This window comes from Xiphophorus hellerii, chromosome 5 (assembly GCF_003331165.1).
Source record: "Xiphophorus hellerii strain 12219 chromosome 5, Xiphophorus_hellerii-4.1, whole genome shotgun sequence".
In the NCBI taxonomy this organism is placed as follows: domain Eukaryota; kingdom Metazoa; phylum Chordata; class Actinopteri; order Cyprinodontiformes; family Poeciliidae; genus Xiphophorus; species Xiphophorus hellerii.
This window is the reverse complement of record NC_045676.1, coordinates 13293048-13313469: the sequence shown is the minus strand read 5'-3', so window position 1 is coordinate 13313469 and position 20422 is coordinate 13293048. Positions and strand designations below refer to the sequence as shown.

Sequence of the window (20422 nt, the reverse complement as noted above, 5' to 3'; positions counted from 1 at the left end):
TCTTTTCTTTTTTTTTTTTTTTTTTTTTTTACTCGGCGTGATCATTTCACGCTTCCCCCCGAAGCCTTTTTTCCACCTAAAGCGTTTAGTTGCAGCTGACTGAGCACTTGCTGGGAGTGCAATAGGGAGCGGAAGGGTCGAATTATTTCAGCCTACAAGTCGCCCCCCAAAAAAAGTACTGTAGGACGAACGAAGGAAAAAAAAAAGGAAAGAAGGGGAGAAAGGAGTATCAGAGAGAAAGAGAGAGAGAGCGGGAGGGAGGACGGGAGAGGGAGAGGAAGAAAGGGAAACACTGGAAAAAAAAGTTTTTGTTCTTTTCCTTTTTTTTCTTCCTCCATCCCCTTCCCCCTTTTCTAACTGGGTAACATGGACCAGGGGCCCAAGAGTCCTGCGCTACGGCTCGGGAGAGCAGGTAGGGTCACACCGACTCAATCTATTACCCTTTCATATTCTGAAACATTCTTTATTATTGTTGATATGATTATTAATTGCTCGATTTTGTCAATCTCACGCAGAGCAATGGACTGCTGTATTTTTTTTTGTAACAAATGTTTAGCTTTAGTTTAAGTTTGTTCAACTTTGTGAGTTGGCGCTCACAAAGTTTGCAAAACTTTTTCCTGCATTTCATCAATATGAAAAACTACATTTGTTACAAAACTTTTAAACGCCATTGCAAGTTCTGTCTTTAGTTCGCAAGTTTTGTATAGTTTTGTTTGGATTGTTGTCACGTTTGTTTAGAACTAAAATGATCATCCAGGGAACTAATTTTCAATGTTATCTTTTTTTTTTTTTTTTTTTTTTTTAGGAAAAGCTAAAAAACTTCAAATATTTTTCGACATTTTCGGTTTAGAGGTACTACTTTAAAATACTTTGTGATGCTGATCACAACTTTTCTATTTTTTTGAACGAGTGCAGAGAAGTTAAGCGGGCTGATGTTGAGAGGTTTGTGTTTCAGCTCCACGTGTTAATCCTCTCACAGAAACCAAACTTGCTCTTTTTGGATAACAACTCTCATTTCATGCCACGAACATATCGACTCTGTCTGTGCACTCCTGAGAAAGTGAGCTTTTATCTTAGCTTTTGAATGATGGTTTAATTCGCGGACCACATGTTTCTGAGTGTGGGCTACAGCGCTTTCATTCAACAGGTTAATGCTCCATAAAACAGCGGGGTCTGAAACAGCGATGGATGAAGCCATCGACCTCGTTATGGCACCCAATGGATCTCACATCATTTCATATTGCTGCCCGCTGCGTCCACATTGATAAAACGTCGTTTGTCATTAAGAAACCGCGGGCAGGTGATTGGCCACTTTAAACGCGGGCTGAGCGTCATGCAGCTTTTTTTTTTCTCCTCCTGCAAAGCAATGAAATCTGACTTAATGATGCGTTCATGTTTGCTTAATACTGGTTATAGTGAGCCATGCCTGATACACGTTTAAGACAGATGCAGTTTATTATGTTACGTACATCTCTGACGTGAGAGTGAGATCCCTTGTCTTTAGAAATAAATAATTTTCGGCCTTTTAATAGAAAAATGCCCCCAAATGTGCCCTAACCGGGCACTAGCCGCTGATAGACGCTGAAAGCGGTGGGATTTGTGGCAGTTGGTTAATAACCTTTTTAACCACTGAGGAAATCAGAATTTAATAGAGGCCCTCCTCTGTTGATGTGTAGAGTATTGAGGGCCCAGGGCCTTTACCTAAAGCCTCTCGATTCACCTCTCACTTTGATACGTGCTTGGATTACAAAGGAGGATCAATAAGACTGAGCGTGTAGCCTGTCGGACTCCATCCCACCGTCCAGAAGGGTGGGGCCGCGCGTAAAAACGCTCAGATAAATTACATTTTCAACACTATCTGGATGCTGATTCAGTCACTGTGGGGTCCGTTATGCTTAAGTTACATTCCTGACACAGAGTTCATTCGCGTCTCTGTTTTGGTAAAAAATGCTTGTTCACAGGAGCGTTTCCGGTTTAGTAAGGGGCGGCCAGATGGGCACCACAAACAATCTTTGAGAGGAAGCAAAAGTAAAAGCAACGACAGATTTTCAAGTTTTGTCATGTTTCTCTCCAGAATTTAAGATAAGTCAGTGTTTTGTACAAACGGTTATGTCAGAAATGAAACTTTCGAGATCCTGCAAAAGTTAGTAACCGCCATTTCAAAATACAGCAACTCTCCCAAATTGTGATCCGATATTTTTGTCCTGCAATTATTTTAGGGCGAGAAAGAGAGCGAGAGGTAGGCTATATTATATTGGTATTGGCATATGAACTGAATTTTAATAGATAGGAACTGGTGCTGTTTGTCTTGTAAAGTTCCTTGACGTGTGGTAGTGTGGCTCATAATTAAGTACAACTGGTGTAAATGTGGCCTGTGTGCATTTAATCGCCCTTGGGAAAGTTTGAACCCTTAGGCAGTTGCAAGGTTGCAAGGTTTGCTACTTCCTTGAGTCGGCTCTGATTGCGCGTAAATGCGCTGCGAGGATGATCTCATGTTGGATTTCTGGCTTCAGTTTTTACTTTACGCGCATCACAGGACGTCTGGTAGACACGTTTTCTGGCAGATGGAAAGCCAAGATTATTATAAACATTTGCAAACATGTGTGTATGATGGGGCACACTGCTGGAGCAGTGGGTGTTTTACCTGTATGGTGCCTCACTCTCCAGTCCATATACAGTGTTTTTTATTTATTTATTAGTGAGGACTTTTATATATTTCATAAGCTAGTGAAAACCTAAGGAGAGATACGGAAGCTTTTCTCATTATGTTTACAGTCAGCGGGCGTGTAATAAACGAGCTGGCGGAGTTAACATGCGCTATTAATTTTTCATTGCTTTTTTTCCCTTTCGTGGCTGCGATGGAAGTAAAAAGCAAAACGCTTTCATGGTGGATGGAAGAAGAAGAAGAAGAAGAAGAAGAAGAAGAAGAAGAAGAAGAAGAAGAAGGAGGGGATCGGTGGGGGAAGGGGGGCATTTTAGCAACAACAACAATTGCCTTCAATTTGCATCCACCTGATTATCACAAGTCAACATTCTTACTAATGTCTAAAGAAAGTATCCAAAACAGCTGCAACCCCCCTCTATCCATCCGAACTCCCGTCTGTAGCTCTGCAGAGGTAATGAAATATGGTAATGGCTTTGGATTAAAACCGTCCTACCCTGATGGAAGTTTTTCTCCAAATTTACAACCCTAAAGCAACAACAATTTGTATACATGATTGATTGTGTTTGGATGTTTTTTTTTTTTTTAATTGCTTGTATATTTAATTTGCAATTCGGAGAGACACCAGCGATTGCTGCCGTTTATACGCGTGTGGGGAACGGGTGCGTAAATTTTTGCAAATAAAATAAACAGAGGCTAAAAAGAAAGATGGAAACGACACGTTGTACTTTTAAAATTTTCTGCTCCACCAGTGCAGTTGCCTCTGCTTTTGATCACTTGTGAGAGAATAAAAAGGGAATCAGTACCAAAAAAAGAAAAAAAAAAAAACCGAAAACAAACCCTCTTGTTTATTGTGAGTAATAGAGGTTTTGTACATTTCTCATACCACTGCCATTTTTTTCCTGCTTTGGTACACCAGAGGCCTGCGAGTAGGCACTCCGTCTAAATAGTAAGGCTTAGGCATCTCGATTGATTTTGTCTTGTATATGTTAACCAAAATATGTATATAGAAGCTGGTTTGGTGTCTGTCAGGTTTGCAGGAAACCCAGTCCATTGATTGATCCTCCTGAGAAATGATGTGAAATATGTAAAATATGAAGGAGGGTCCGTTTAAAATGTTGGAAATATTTACTCAGCAGAGGCGTAAAAAATCAATTAGGATTCAAAAGTCATATTTCCACATCAAGATCCCAATCAAAAAGTAGCGGTGCTGCATGATGACGTTTATAGTGATTGCTAATTATGTTTTCACTCCTCTGTCTTAGTCTGGCCTCCAACTGGACACACCGAAGGACTTTAAAGTAATATTCAGTGTAAATCTTTTCATTTTAATTATCTGTAAATAAATGACTGTGTGCGCGCGCGCCTGTGTGCACGCAGGCCTTTTTGTCCAAGGCTGAACGCCCCCTCGTGGCTGACACTGACATTCTTCTTCAAGAAATATTTTTTAAGCTCACAAAAAATGCAAAGCTTCCAGCTTAGCGGCGAGGTTAGAAACAGAATAAAGAGGGTTTCTTTTTTCTTTTTTTTATTTCTTCTGCATTTTCCATGATGAACGCATCCAAGTACCTGGTGATTTGTTCGTTTTTGTGAATGAATTGGTTGTCTTAGATCGGTTCTTTCATAGAAGCCTGGGAATTCAAAGAAACATTTTAATTATGTGCAACAGAATGTATAAATATTAGATACTAAGAAAGTCTAGTGCTTTCATAAATTACCTATATGGACATCAGATCAGTTGGAGAATAAACTAGAAAAGATCATTTAAATAAGCTTCATTTTCTTATTTAGATTCCTTAAAATGCCACATGTATTAATTATTATGATAAAATAAGTAAGATTCGTTTATTGATACCTTCATGAACAGGGTGGGAAAGTGCGTAATTATATGTCATGGGCTCCTCTGAAATACACCTGCTCCGAAATGCAGCCGAAATGATTAAAGAGGAAAGGAATAAACTCTCCTGCTTTAGGCTATTTGTGTATTTTGACATCACAGATGCTTTGTGTGGGCCTCTGCGAGTCTTCTGGGACGAACGTCGAACCTGACAGTTTGGAGTGTGTGTTTGCTCTTCATTAAAAGCATACATACGTCTGGATCAATTAGGTAATGAGACGGGATGCATGTTTCACATGTTTTTCATTAGATCCCACCCCTTGAGATGAAGGAGGATGACGAAAGAAAATAAGAAAGAGGAATTATTCAGGAGTAATTGTTTGCTCTTGGTCGTTCTCACCCCTGTAGGCCTAAATATGACAAAAAAATGATTTTTGCGTCCTACATTTTGTTAAATATACATATAACATTTTAAAATAAAAGTCTCTCATTCGATTCACTTTGTTTTTATTCCTTCATCCAACACGGCATGCCTTCATTAAAACGCTTCAGTTTTAATACTCACTTAATTAGCAGTTACACAAAACACCAAATAAGCTGAGAAGCAAATAGCTATAAAGGCAATGCGTTTCTATATAATTCATTAATTGAAATTAAAAATATCATTTACTGCGTTGCCTCACCGAGCGACTTGACGATTGGTCAAAGGAGAAAGCAATGCGGGGTGCCATTGGCGCACGGGATTCGCTGTAGCCAATCACCGAGCCCCACCCCCCTCGCTGCCCACAGCGAGCTGAACCGGGGTTGGTGTTGACGTCAAGATAGCGCTCGAACCGTCATTGGCTGGTTTCGCGGTGAGTGACGGGCAGCGCGCAGGTTAGGGTTCCAGGGGGCTGGGAGCGCGGGCGCTGTCCGCAAGAGAGCAGGTCCTGAAACGCGCCGTGCGCCGCCGCCGGATGCTGCGCGCAGGCAGGCTGGTCATTTTGAGATCAACAGCAAAGCTCGCTTACGTGCAGTACGGTGGTTGTTTTTGGTCTCCTAAACAGGAGCGCGGAGTAAAACATCTTTTGAATTCCGATTTGACTTGAGGAGGTTCGCCTCTAAAACTCACTCAGTCACCCGGAGCCGGTTTGTGCGGCGCGTCCCGGTCCACTCAGGAGGTGACAGAAAGAAGATACAACTGAAGTCTAAGGCTTTTTACTTGAACCACAAAGTGCTTTTTTTTCCCTTTTTGTTTTTGACTGACTTTGCATAATTATTTATTTTTTTTTACATTATATTCTTAATTTTTTGGGCACGTGACATTTTTTGTTGGATATGACACCGCATGATGTGATCGCTTGTCCGCACTCAGACGCTGAACTGAAGGGGGATCTTCACGTGAGAACGGCAGCCGAGGACGATTTATAAAAAAAGAAGAAATGTGCATAGGACAACCGGGATCACTGGATCTGTAAAGAGTTGTTCTACCTTTCGCGCCTAATTTTTTAATGTTATTTATTGATTGATTATTTTCTGAAAGACTGACGGGAGAGTTGTGCCTCCATCGGTGAAAGTACGGGGGGGGTGGGAGGGTGTTCACGGTAAGCAGACCGACAAGAAAAAAGAGCAAAATAGTCATACTTTCCTTGCTTTACGTATTTTGTTTATTTTTCGTGTTTTGGATGAATAATTGTTAAAAACTTAGACATATTTTTGCCGACCTGGGACTGGCGCTACTTGACCCACAGCAGAAGAAAGGAAGACAGAAGCTCCTCTGGTTCAGGAGACACCACAACTAATCCGCTGCTGTGATTCCAATTGTTCCTTCCTTCTAATTTTTTTTTTTTTTTTTAGTTTTTTGATGTTTGAACGCCTCATTTTAACTTTTCGATCAAATGTGTTGCTTTTACCTTTAAACACAGTCTTTTTTTTAACAAGGAAAAAAAAACTATCTTTTTGAAGGAAAGCCTTTTTAGTCACTGGAGGTCCCATCTGTCATCATAGCCCGCAAAGTGGAAGACCGAAGCGGGTGTTGTTTTTAAGATCCTCTGGTTGCTTGAAGGGCCCTGGAGCCCCCTCTCTGCACCGATGGAGATTCATTGTAAGCACGACCCGTTCGCGGCGATGCACAGTAAGTTCTTCTGGTTATCATTCCCTTCATCTGCATGATCCCAACTGGCCCTCAAACACCACTCACACCACCAGCCCTGCATGCGTCCACAGAAAAACTGCACTGCTTTATTTGTTTCGTTTTAACTGAAGTTACGAACATAACTGAAATGTAATTGCTTCGTGATTTATTGCATACTGAAGATGCAGATGTACCCGTCTGAAATCAGACAATTTACCGCTCAAGTCCAAATGTCCAAATTTCGCAGAACACTGAACGACCTCTTATTTTGGAAGGTATCCAATGTTTTGCATATGGGCAACTCAAAATCATTTCAATAATAATATAAAAAAAAACATAACAGTTTATTGAATACTCTTTCCAGTGTTGTTTCTTGGTGTTTTATTAATCAATCACACTCCCCTGTGTTGCATTGTTTAAAGTGTGATGGGTTTTCTGCCCTGCGCTCTGCGAATACGATGCATGAGAATAATTTGGCATGAGTTTGGTGATGCTGTGAATAGAGAGATGAAGTGCGGTCTCTGCAGGCCCGCTTTGTGTTGTTTTCGCCGCCGTTTCTGCTTTGTAGGAGACGGTTTGTTGTGTTTCTATGGTTTGAAGAGAAGAGGAGGTGCAGAGGTCAAAAGGGGAGGGAGTGAAAGAGGGGTGATGGAGGAAAAGTGAGAGAGAATGAGAGAGAGAGAGAGAGAGAGAGAGAGGACGGGAGAGAGAAGGGAAGAGAGAGAGAGACAGAAAGAGAGAGAGTAAGAGAGAGAGGGTATCAAAGCATGACTAAAAGCTGAACTTGATCCACAAACCGTACCAGAAGAGTAGAGCTCTGGTTAGGTTCTGATGAAACGCTCTGTTTCAATTTCACCAGGGGAAGCGGTGTAACAATTTGCATTTGTTTAATTTAGGCATAATCATTATTTCTGAGTAAAAACTATACAAGTTTAACAGTTAAAATCTGCTTAAAGAAATGTGTGAAACTCTCAACCTTTCTTTAAATTTCCTAGTCCAACTCAATGTGTTCATTTCTAACTGAGAAAGATGTACAATATAAGCAACAAAAAAAAAGTCTAATAAATATGACATTAAATTGCAGAAATAGTGAAAACCTTTGTAGATCTGTTCTTTAAAAGTTGGAATGTGAACATTTTAACTTGGGAACCGTAGTACCTTAGTTTAGATGTGCCGTTCCGTGGCGATGACTCCCTTGGGGTTATTAAGAAGCTCCTCTTGTTACAACAATTTTGACTTTAGCAGCAATGTTGCCAAAGTTAACTTTGCTTAAATTTTATAGGCTTTTAAAATTCCAACCCAAATGCATTAACTTTTACTGAGTGAATGCATACGTACCATATGTGACACATATAAGCGTCTTAGCTCTACTTTTTATGCTGGACTTTGAATACCAATATCTTTAACCCATAATGAAATAAAATTATTTATCGATAAAATATTTACTGACATTACATTCACAAACTAATGTCCTTTATTCAAATGTAAATATTATTAATGGCTAACATTTAATTCTTTCCAAAAGTCCTTTTTATAGTGCAGTCAGAGCCACAAGTTAAGGCACGTGCAGCTTCTGCTCACAGGTCACAGTCTGGCTCCAGAAGACTTGAGGGAAACAGCTGCTGCACGCAGGGGGAACCTCATGTAGTGGGGGGCGCAACTTAGGCATTCAGTGATGACATGGCGGACACTGCTTTGTGTGTTAGGCTCGCTGTTTTCACCCCCCCAAAGGTCTTTGAATCAGTTAGCCTTAGCAATAGCACAACATTCATTTTTATTTGCAGAGCTTTTATTTTTAAAGGCAAACTTAGAGATATTATTTTAAAAATGTCAGAGATCACTTTTAGGTGCAAATAGGTTTAAATGCATTTTTTTTCCCTTCCCTTTTTGTTCCATCCTCAAGATGCAATTTTCTATGTGGGCTGCACTATAAAAACGAATTTTGGTGGTTGTTTATTATTAGCCTTAGAAGTTGCTGAATTACTATTTAAGCATATTAATTTCTAAATATTTGTAAAACAAAATTGTGCTAAAACATTTGATTAGAAAGAAACGGACGGTATATGTTAGTTCAGTTAGCCTGCTCTCATTGGTTATGTGCGTGACCAGCAGAGAGTGATATGGCTAATATGTGTGTTATTAATTAATAAAGTAAAAATTAAGCACTACCATTACACTTATTACTAAGAAAGTTTCAAAGTTTTAAATTGTATCTGCCACTAAATTGCTTAGCAACAGTGCTAATGCTAATGTCAGACTTGCTAGCAAGCCAAGCATCTTGTACCTGAGATGCTTGGCTCAGGTATAGGATAAGTGGCCAATGAATGTTAGCTTCAGGGAAAGATTTACATACAACTTGGAGCAGATTTAAAAATAATTACGAATACTTTATGCCTCAATGACAAACCGATTGTGTGTTTTTTTTAACATGGATGACAAATCAAATGAAAGTCTTTGTAATTTGTCTGAATTAAACTATTTTATACTTTTACCTGTAAAATTATTTCTACTGAAAAATGTGGATGTAAACATGCCAAAATAAAATATTTGCGTATTGTTAGTTCATTAGTTCAACTTTAACACTTTTATCAGTGTTGGGCAGGAGAGAAGGGCTTTATTTCATACTTTTTGTTTGTGTTTCTACTCAAAATAGTTGGCATGTTTATGATATTGTCTTATCGGATAACTGAATAATAAAAAAAAACCCTAATTCTAATATTTTATATATTTTCCCTCATAATCAGGGAACAGAAATTAATCCTTTTTATTTTTTCACACCAATACGAATAAATGCACAGTTTAATTTTTGTGTTAATTTAATTTTTTTTAAATTTCAAATGTTTACTTTGTTATTTTATCATTGAATTTTCCCTTTCTGTCTTTTGTCAGTACTCTCCAAACTGCATGAGCGCATCCTTCACACCTTTCGCATTTTATGTTTGGTTGTTCCTCTGTTCTCTGCTGCTGCTGCTGCAGGTTATTTTCGTATAGAATGTGTGACTGATATAGAGGACTTCCCACGGTGTGTTATCCCGCCGGATTAAAAAGAAAAAAAAGAAAAGAGATAAAAAAAAGAAAAAGAAAAAAAAAATACACACACACGCAGCTCAGAGCTAGAACGAATCATGTTTCCTCTTCCGCGCCATTTCACCAGAAGCCAATGATCCGCAGGGCTGACGGTGAACCAGCGGAGCTAAAGTTATATATGTCAGAGCGCGGAGACGGTTTAAAACGATTACACCTTAAAAAATGTCAAAGGTAGGGAGAGAAAGAGGTCGTGGGGAATCGAGTGTGACGCGTGGAAATGTTGTTGCGCGACTCTGGATGTGCGCCTCTCTCCCCTCTGTGTGTGTGCTGCTGCTGCTGCTGCTGCTGCTGCTGCTGCTTGTGCGTAAAAAGGCCCAAAGTTCAGCTCAGCAGGGAATATGCTGCACCTTGTTTGTGTCTCTGCGCCAAATAAAAGTTTCCCTTAAACATTCAACCAGGTTCAGACATTTTTATTTTACTAAAAAGGTTGCTCTTAATGTCTTGGAGTTTTAAAAAAATATATTATGAGGGTTTATGGTTTGTTTTTGTTTTTTTGTGTGTGTGTTTGTGTGTTGTTGTTTTTTTTTTTTTTTTTTTTTGCGTAGTTCAGGTGAATGAGCTCCCGATTATAGATTTAGGGGGGAAATTGTCTGCAGCGAGTAACATATATGTAAAGAAAAAATCTATTCCAGGTAATTGTGATGATAATGAGCTGAATTTCATAATCATGTATTGTAATGGTAATGAAGGTATGGTGAATATTAAACGCGCAAGGCTGAGTCCTATACGTTGGTGAGCAGATGTAGAAATCTGCTCACCAACTCGTAAAAGAAAAACTCGTAAAAAAAAAAAAAAGGACAGATTTTAATCAGGCTGAGTCAAACTTTACAATCTGATGAAAATAATTGTAATCACGCAAACACTTGACATTTTAAACTGGTAATTGCTGCTGCTATTTTTTCCTTGCCCCATCGTCACATTTATTTATTTATTTATTTATTTATTTATTTATTTATTTATTTATTTATGCCTGTCAATACATGGAAAGTTTTCCACAGTATCACAAAATAGTCTTAAATGGCTTTTGGAGTACCACTCATAAGCAATTCTTTTTTTGTTAAAATTTCTGGAGATGCTCTATGCTTCTACACCATTTCTATAGCAGTTTATTATCCTGTTTCTTTCCCAGACATAATTATTTTCCAAAATCAGGTTGGGAAAAAAAAGGAAATGCAGAATAACATCACAGGCCACCTTTAACACGCCAGCCACATCTATCTAGCCACTGTTTGTTCAAGTAAATTTGCTTCATCAGTATTCTTGGAGGCAACTATACCAAGCAGCTTTCAGTCAAAAGTAATTTACAGATCCACCCTTTTTATTTTCTTTCTGGCTTTTTTTTCTCTTTCACGATAGAAAATATTGAGAAAAGGCGAGAATCTGTGGTGTTTTGTTTGCCATTTCTCTGTGGCTGTATTTTTAAGTCGTCAGGCCGTGACGAGACAGATGAGAGATGAGAGAAGGACACTGAGGAATGTAGCAGGAAGAAAGAGACAGAGAGCCCTAATGGAGCTTATTTTCTGGATGGGGGAGTTCCAATATATTCTGCTTTATCTTAGTAATATTTTTTTCTTCTCCTTTTTCAGAAACAGTGAATCAATCAAACATTTAAGGAGGTGGTGGGCTCCTATAAGTCAGCTCCCATAAAGGGTAAATAAATAAAATACAACAGGGATGCATAATGACCCCCTGGGTCTCTCCTGGCTGGCTCTGCCTCTCTCTGATTCAGACGGATGAAAATGAAGCTGCTTCCTCTGCCAACACCTTCCTCTCTCCAGAGACAGCTTTGGGAGAAAGACTCCTAAAAACCCAAACCCCTAATTTGGCAAGATTTTGGTGTCTAATTTGCAACAATACCCACTGCAGGACACTGTTGATTGAATTCCTTCAAGAACGTAATGTACTTGGACATAAACTCAAATATAGGAAACAGTATAACAGGACATAGAGTAGAATAGAAATACTATAAAAATCTATAAAGTTGTCCTAGATGATGGTTTATCTGTTGAGCGTTTAGCACCTTTATTTTCATAAAGCCAATAACTTAACAGAGGATGTTACAAAATGTTTTTGGTTTGACATCACAATATATATTGCGCACTGTTGACGACATAAATAGCAGTAAATACAGCATCTTTCGGTAGTATTCATCTATGTTGTTTTTCTATTTTTAATCAAGTTGCAGTCACAAACTTTGAAGGTTTTGTGGGAGCTTTTTAATGATAGACCAACTCAAAGAAATTCATAATTACAAAGTGAAAGGAAACTTATGATTTGTATATTTTTTAGAAATGTAAAATAATACTAGGCCTTGCAAAGAGTAAAGGGAGTATTCAACTCCCTTTGCTCTGATAAATAAGGTGTTACTAGGCATAAAGTTAACAGTTTGTTTAAATCACAAATAAATTTAAATGTTAGAGTTCTTAATTAAAAATGCTATTTATGAGCATTTGAAATGTGCTTAAAACAAGTTTGCAAACAAATTTGATGTTTTGGAGGTGGGGGATATTATTTGTATTATGTAACTATATTACCGTCAGTTGCTATAAAAATGCTGAATATGTGGAGCATAACTTAAAAGAATTAATTTGACTTTGTAATTTGATGCCTTGAAATTGGGCCTCTGTCTCTGCAAGAAGAGAGACAGAGGCTCTTTCTGATACTGTGCCTCACAACAGTGCTTCTCATTATGCCGTTTCCAACCTTTCTTATATGGAAGTTGGATCGAGAAGTAGTTTGTATGACAATCTTAGTAAACACACAGTTCCACTACTTATTTGCTAATTGCTGCTGCTAGTCTGGAGGAGCTGAGAGGGAGGTTGTTCTGTGAGGCGGAAGCTCGACTTGAGATTGCAGCTCTCCTTTGAGTAAATAGGCAGTGCTTTGCGAGAACAAACATTTAGGCATTCCCCACGGTTGCCATGGGAGATTCAAGGATTTCTCAAACATGCATGAAAGAATGAAAGCAACACTCCAAGTATGTTTTTGATGAGGGAATAACATTCTAATATGATATAAAGCACACACACAAAAAAAGTTTATTTTGCATAATATCTCCCTTCCTTTAAGGTCTGTGTCTTGTATGAGAAGTCATGTGTTCTTGGGCTCCCCCTGTTGGCCTGAGAGCTATAAGCAGCTTCTTGGTTTGCTTATTCCTTAGGCCGGCGGTGATCATGCAGCTCCTGATAAACAAATGCCTTTATAGGATGCGAATGCCTCTGCGTTAGCCCCTATCAGTATTTATAGGTTTGGAAAATAAATTTCAAACATATAATCCCCAATACCTTAACCCTCTAAAAAATGTGAGAGTCTGAACGCCTAATACCAACAGTCAATACACAGATAAGTGAATAAATAGGTATCTGGAGGTTTTTTGTGGGTCACAAGTCATTCCTCTCCATCTCCTCACAAAGCAAGGCGTATTTTTCATGCCCTGGCCCAGATAGAAGGGGTGAAAGGAACCATTTCATTTACTCTTATCTGAGAAAGAAGGAGAATGGTTGGGTAAGGGTGGGGGGGGGGACTTCAGTGCAGATACCTGTGGTGAGGAGGACTTAGCACAGCAGGCTTCTATAAACGACCTGCAGAAAATCTGCTTTTATTCGCTGAGAGGTTTCGGGAAATAATAATGAGGGCAGGAGGGAAAAGGAATAATGTCCTTATACAGCCATAAAGGATTCACACAGAGTGTTTGAGAGTGTAAAAAGATTTGTCCATGTAGGTCAGCAGACTCTTTACAGCACGCTCTCTATGCTGAATGGGACTGGCAGAGATTTTGTGATCATTTCCTTTAAACTCCCAGAAAAATAAGTGGATTTCTCCTTTATAATGAAACAGGGTCCAGAGGCGCCCTGTTGGCTCAAGGGTCAGAGAATTGGCTGGGGAGCTTTGTTGCATGATGTTTTTACTCCCTCCTAATTATTACCTATTAAAGGCATAATATCAGTTGTGGTTTTTGCATGAATGTTTCCAAAACTAGGTCTTATGCTTTATAAAAATGATGATGTTTTGTGAAAAAGATTCAAACTACGTGTGTCCACAAACAACTCAGTGAGGTGAGCCCTGTTGTCCATGTCACTGCCACTGAACAAAATGCACCTGCCTTGGAAGAAGTAAATGAGCGTTTTGATAGAACAGACTCATATCTTTGAACATTGTTTGTAAGTTTTCATATAAAAACTGATACGGGATAAAACCCCAAAAGGCTTTGGAGAAATTTTCAATCTACAAAAAACAAAAGACAGAGCATTATTGGATGCTTACTGAAAACGCTATTTATGTATGATGGTGACAATGCCTGCATCCCTAATTAAAATTAAACATCTGATAGTTAAACATTATATTCTGCTCAGACTATATGACAACAAGGATTTTTAATTAATGTCGTATGTCTACAGGCATTATTACCAATTGCAATGAATGTTTTGCAAGAATATTCTAAACAAAGATGTGAGGATTAAGATACATCCTGTTGTTTTTGATGCTCGGAAATGCTTTTTTTCACTTTGCCTTATAATCTTGAACAGTTTCTGTCCGTCATCTATATGTCTATATGAGAATATCTTAACAGCCAGAGCAAACTTGATCAAGATTATTTTCTACAGCTGAAAAAAGGTCAAGTTCTGAGTCTAGTTCCCCTATTTTGCACCTGTGATTTTAACTGTGAGTTTATGAAAGATTTTCACTACATGGTTTAAAGGCAGGACTGTAAAATTGTCTCAAAGGAAGCAGTTACATTTATTTAAAACAGAAAAGCAACAATTGTTTATACTGCTTCTAACATAACATGTACATGCAGACTGTTACAATTTTTTTTATTGCTAGTTAAATTTTGATTCACTTTTTATTGCTCTGCTCTACATAGATTAAAACAGGCCTAACGAGTCAATGTCAGCTGATTAGTCAGGCTGTCTGCTGTAGTCAGCTGCTTTACATGCATCTCACCCACACTGTAGTAGTGCTGAAACAGAGTTATTAATAAATTCTTTTTATCCAGGTAACTAATGTCTCATTGGGTTAAAATCTGTTTTCCAAGAGAGACATTGCCACAAAGGCAACACATGAAACAAATAAAAGAAATAACCATTACAAAGTAAACACAGCTAAGCAGTAAACAGTCAGGCCACGATAATAAAAATAAGAGTGGTTGGCGAGTCCATGACTGTCCTTGTTTTTCATGATCGGAAAACATTTCCTCATAATACAGTTTGTAAGGGAAAATATTAGAGCCTTATTTCAGCCATCTTACTGGCAGTGCATAGCAGTGGGTGCAGGAAGAGCAGCGATGCGTTACTCCATGCTCTGTACAAAGTGAGAAAACTCGGTTCCCTAAAGCACTTTCTCTGAAATCTTAAAGAAGGAGTTTAACTGTAGAGGAAGTAGAGATGGAAACTTCAGCAGTTTTACAACAAGAACTAGGTAAAACTGTGGTAAATCTTAATTAATCATCTCATGCTCACTGTATTTAATTATTATATTTACCAAACTGGTTATTTTTGATGAGAAAAATGGCTTTGTTTTGCCACATTGTCTCATATTTTCTTGAAAGATAACATTTGTTGTAGATGATAACGTTTCATCACTGAGCCTTGGTTGAGAGTAGCTCTGAGAGGAATGGCACAAGTAGATCAGTCTCACTTTCTCCAGATACATCACTGCCTTTTGTCGAGACTGATTGCTTTCCAAATTGTGCTGGTGTCTGCTTAATGAGCCCTCTTACATCTAAAAAGACGAAGCGGTAAGTTTAGAGCCAGACCGTCCTTATTAGAAGTGTTTGTTTCATATATTGACTTATTTATGTTAGAGCTGGAGAGAAACGATGTGTTTTTACTTTTGTTTTTCCTCGTACTGATGATGAGAAGACGAAGGCAAGGCGGCTGGTTCACGAGAAGGCCTGCTGTTTCAGGCGCTACCCCTGCTGGGGTTATGTGTTTAAAATCTATTACCCCCACAGCTAGGATTAGTGTCTGTATGTAAAGAAGAGAGTGCGTGTGTGTTTCCCCTAAAGACGTAATCACTATGGTAATACAAAAGCTAGTGGATTAAACGGTGGGGAAAGTTGATTTACACTTTGCCTTTGGTGGGATTCATGTATATATACAGTACAAACACAAACTCAGTGGCTGCGGAGAGAGGGAATGTGTTTTTCCCCCCAGGATTGGCAGAACAAAGTTAACATCTCAGATCATTATTTTTAAATCTAGTCCAGAGTAAAGAGCCTTTATATGTTTGTTATGAAGTTTGGAAATGAATTCATGGGCAACATGTGCTTCAGAGTTCACTCTGATTTATTGTTGAACTGTTTAGAAAGTTTGTTTTTTAAAAACTTAATAGAAAAAAATTTACATGTATGATAGAAAATTATCTAATAAGCACATGTGATTGTTTTTTTTTTGTTTGTTTTTTTTAGCTAATAGCTATAGTACATAAAATAAATCCTGCTTCCAGGAGGTTTTTCAATTACCTTAAGCTGCAGCTTGTCTTTTCTTCCACTCTAGTGTATTTCAGTCTTGCTTTTTGTTTTTATCTATTTCCTGCTTTACTTTCATCCCTGCCTCCCTAGAGGGGAATATTACCAGCATCTTTTACTGTGGGGCAGAGCTGAGGCCTTGGTCAATAATTAATTGAAATCCCTTCACCTAATTGCCATCTTTGCTTAGCTTGCCCCTTGGTGAAATTGGAAAAAGTTGCTTTTGTAGAGCAGTGCAGCTGATATTCTTTTGCTTCACAGTATAAATGAGAGACATAGTGCAGATCAGAGGCACTAAAAAATGACTCCAGTTTGCAGGGCAATACCTGTGCTGTTGCCATCCAGAATTGATTAAGTTTTTCTTCTTGGATCAAATTTGGACTATTGCTTTGGGTTTTAATAAACACATGCTAATAAAGTGAAGGTTACAAAAAATATTACACTTAATTTATACATTAGGATGATTTGCAAAAAAAAGTTAAGAAAACAAAAAAGAGAGTTTATCAAAGACAAACCCAAAGTGACCAGCCAGGTTTAAGTTGCTACAGGATAATTTATGACCAACAATCTCAGTATCACAGTAACAGTTTTTTTCTTTTTATTAAACATGTTAACAGGAATAATAATTTATCTGATGATTCTACAAATGTTAGAGGGGTGGGTGTAAAAATAAGTTCAGAGTTCACGTTCAATTTTTCCTTTGAACGTTTAAATATACTTTACTTCTTTGTTTTGTGTGCTTTTGTTTAAAATTTATTTTGTTTGCATATAACTTTGTTTATGTTTCTATTACACTACTTTTAATAAAGTCAAACCAAACCAAACCAAAGAATTACTTTAAGAGGTAAACAAATAAAATTCCTTTAAACAAATTACATACATTTTTTGACATGTAATTGAAATTACTTGTTGTAATTTTGGTACGTTTAACAGGTACTTAGGATCAGATGCTTAATGAAATTAACAAAACTTCAGTCAATGCTTTACATTTTGTACTTTAATTCTAATTAGTTTAAATATAATTATATTCAAATAATTTATTTAATCACTTACACATCTAATGCTGAACTTTGGATGTAGTTTTTGTAGTTCATGCTGTCCTTAAACAACAAAACAATAAAATACATTTAGATTTTCTCAATTAAGAGAATTTTTTTCTGTTATCAACTCTTCCTTACAGTTGATTTGTCTTCCGCATTAAAAAGAACAAAAAATCTAAATAATTGGTTGCTAATTAACACATGAAACATTATTGAAACAGTAAAGATATCCTCGTCTTTTATTCAACAACCACAACTACGGCGTGACGTTCATTTCCAAAGTTTATGATGCTCAGTATTGTAGCAAGTTTGACTTCAACACTGTCACTGAACTAGATAAAGTATAAAATGTTCCCAAAATAGCAATGTGTTTTTCAAATCTGTTCTAGCAAGGTGCTTTTGTAATCCAGTGGTTGAGTTCGGACATAAACCACTTTATTTTGGTAACTGCCTAAACATTTTGACTAGAATTGAACTGAAGCTACTGATTCAGTCAAGTGTTGATCTTGTTTACTTTGTGTGAAGTTCATGAACAGTAAGGCTATGTTTATATGGATTGCATTGTGTTGTTGAGGAAGTTTCGAGAATTAAAGTTTTTATCCATTTTAGCTATGTAAGCAGTAGCACTTATGGCAAAGTCGGATTTGCTAGCAATCTGAACTTCTTAATCTTGATGCAGTTGCTGTCATGTAAGCTGTGGATGTCAGGAAAAATCTAAAAGTTTACCGTCATTTCAATTACACTTTATGTCTGTTACATGAGAGAACAAATTAGATCAACTAAATTATCATAAAAATAGTTAGAATTTAAATAATTTAGTTCAGTAAGAGCATTTTAAACATTGGCTTAACATCATTTAGCTCTTAAATGTAATCAATTTCACCTCAGGTATATTTGTTTTAAATCTAACCAATTATACAAACTGTTTCAAGGATTTTATTGCTTGAATTAAAGAGGGTTGTTATTAAATGCACTCTACTGGAAATCTTTAAACAAATCACCACTCCATCTTCAATCCACATGCTGTCATTCACATTTGAAAACATTTCTCTTTTGTAAAAATCATATCTTTAACAATCCAGCACTTAAAGACCCCAGTGGCTTGAACCAAAACACTGACTTTCCTCTGCCTCTGTCACTCGTCTGCATCCTTGCTGTTAACCCTCTCAGACTCTTGCGGTCTCTTTTCCAGGACATGGCGGCGTGAACCAACTCGGAGGCGTGTTTGTAAACGGCAGACCTCTTCCAGACGTGGTCCGACAGCGAATAGTGGAGCTCGCCCATCAAGGGGTTCGACCCTGCGACATCTCGAGGCAGCTACGGGTCAGCCATGGATGCGTCAGCAAGATACTGGGCAGGTAAAAGACAAACATGCCAGCACAATACTGATGACATTCACTGCTGCCCTTTGTGTGACTAGAAACTGGGAGAAAATGTGTGCTTTTATGGAAGAGAAACAAAAAGTGTCTGCATTTAAGTATTGTCCCTTTACAGTACGAAGTGAACATGAACATGGCTGGTTATTATTTGCGCTGTAGTCATATCTTTTGTTGGCATTTTAGAGTTTGAGAAATCAACTTAAAGATGCAATCACACTTTTTAGCTTTTGATAAAAAACCTTAAATTGAATTCATTTTTTATTCCAGTCCTGCAAAAAAGTTTAACAAAATCTGAAACTTGTTAGTGCTCTAAACAATTTTAAATAAATTAAAGTGAAGCATTTCTACATTACAGTTTACTTTTAGTTGGCAGTGTTGTTAAGCTACCAATAAATAACGACCGACTCTAAAAAAAATTCTGCAGGTCCAGGGCTTTTAAAGACTTAAGCCACACCATAATTTTTGCAAAAGGGACCAGAAATCCTTCCTGTACCTGTTCCTGATAATCTTTGGTGAAATTGTTAGATCTTACACAATTGTAGTTTGTAACTTCTGCTTTACATTTGGGTTGATGTGAGCTTGTTGGTGGAGAAGCTGACTGGTCAATTTTCTAAAACTTCTTACTTCTTCAGCATACATTTTCAGTCATGTTGGCCTTCAGTTTCACTTGCCTCTGTCTTTTCACCTTCCCCCTCTCGCCTCTGTGTCCCGCAAGTCTTCCCTGACGCTTCTCAGTTTTGTGAATCTTCTCACCTCCCTTTTCTCTCCTTCTTCTGTGTGCCTGTCTGGCTTTTCAAAGCTAAATTCAGGAGCAAATCCCTGCTCGTTCCGTCCCCCAGAAGAGAAAAAAAAACAGGCAGACAATGGGAAAAAGATTCATCACTTTTTTCCTTTTTTTTTTTTTTTGAATTAGCATCAAAATGAAAGTGGTACAATATTTCTGAACCGCCACGAACCAAAAAAGTGGGTAAGGTGAAGAATGGAATAAATGGAAGAACAATCAGAAAGGAAAAAGGCGTGTTAAGAGAGTGGAGTGCTGCAAGAAGAAAAATGAATGAGAGACATAGAGACCATTTGTGGGGACAGAGGGGAAGGATTAGCAACAGCGACCCTCAGCTATATCAAAAAATGTGTTGCTCATTGTTCTCTCATGCCTCCCTTTCCCTTTTTCTGTCTTTCCCTCTCTATCTCTTTCTTTCTCTCCCTCTCCTGGCCATTCAACTCACTGAAGCGTTACTGTGAGGGGGAGGAGAAGGGACCGAGGGATGGATGGAAGGAGGGAGGGCTGTTTTATCCTCTCCTCTCTGTCTCTCTGGTGCCAGCAGAACAAAAACACCAACTCTACCACCCTGTGTGTGTCTCTGAGTGCGTGTGTGGGCGTGTGTGTGTGTGTGTGGGTGTGTGCGGGTGGGTGTGAATGAGTGTGTCGGCTCATCGTTGAGCAGGATATCAATAACCGAGTTCGTTTATTCACCGATGATTCAGCTGTGAATAATTTAAATCGTTTTCCATTTGAAAATAGATTGTTTTTTTTCCTCCTCTAGTTGTGTTTATGCTCCAGCTGTGCGGAGTCAAAAAGTGCAACACACACAGGGGGAGAAAGACAAGGAGGCACACATTTACAGCAACTCGCATCTTCACGGAAAGGATTACTCCACCGTACAGTGCAGGGAGAGCAGCAGGTTTAAGACTGACTGACAGCTTGCAGCCACGCAAAGCACCCCTCACCTCCTCCACACACACGTAAACACACCCCAGCATTTTTTTTTTCTTTCTGCAAGCTGAGCGCCACACTAGCTGTGCTTCCATCTCCTGCCCTCCTGCCTTTTCTGCAT

The 20422-nt window shown here is 38.3% G+C and overlaps 1 protein-coding gene across 3 annotated transcripts in view; it reads left to right on the top strand.

Moving 5' to 3' along the window:
* Nucleotides 1-20422, top strand: part of pax5 (paired box 5) — a 62010-nt gene continuing 41588 nt past the window's right edge. For 2 of the 3 annotated variants that reach the window (XM_032564041.1, XM_032564039.1), the window contains exons 1-2: nucleotides 1-412; nucleotides 18401-18566. In XM_032564041.1, the coding sequence (XP_032419932.1) occupies nucleotides 367-412; nucleotides 18401-18566 (212 nt within the window). In that variant the 5' untranslated portion in view covers nucleotides 1-366. Of the gene's footprint in view, nucleotides 413-5420; nucleotides 6613-18400; nucleotides 18567-20422 lie in introns of those variants that run through there. The other variant, XM_032564040.1, reaches the window with a different exon arrangement.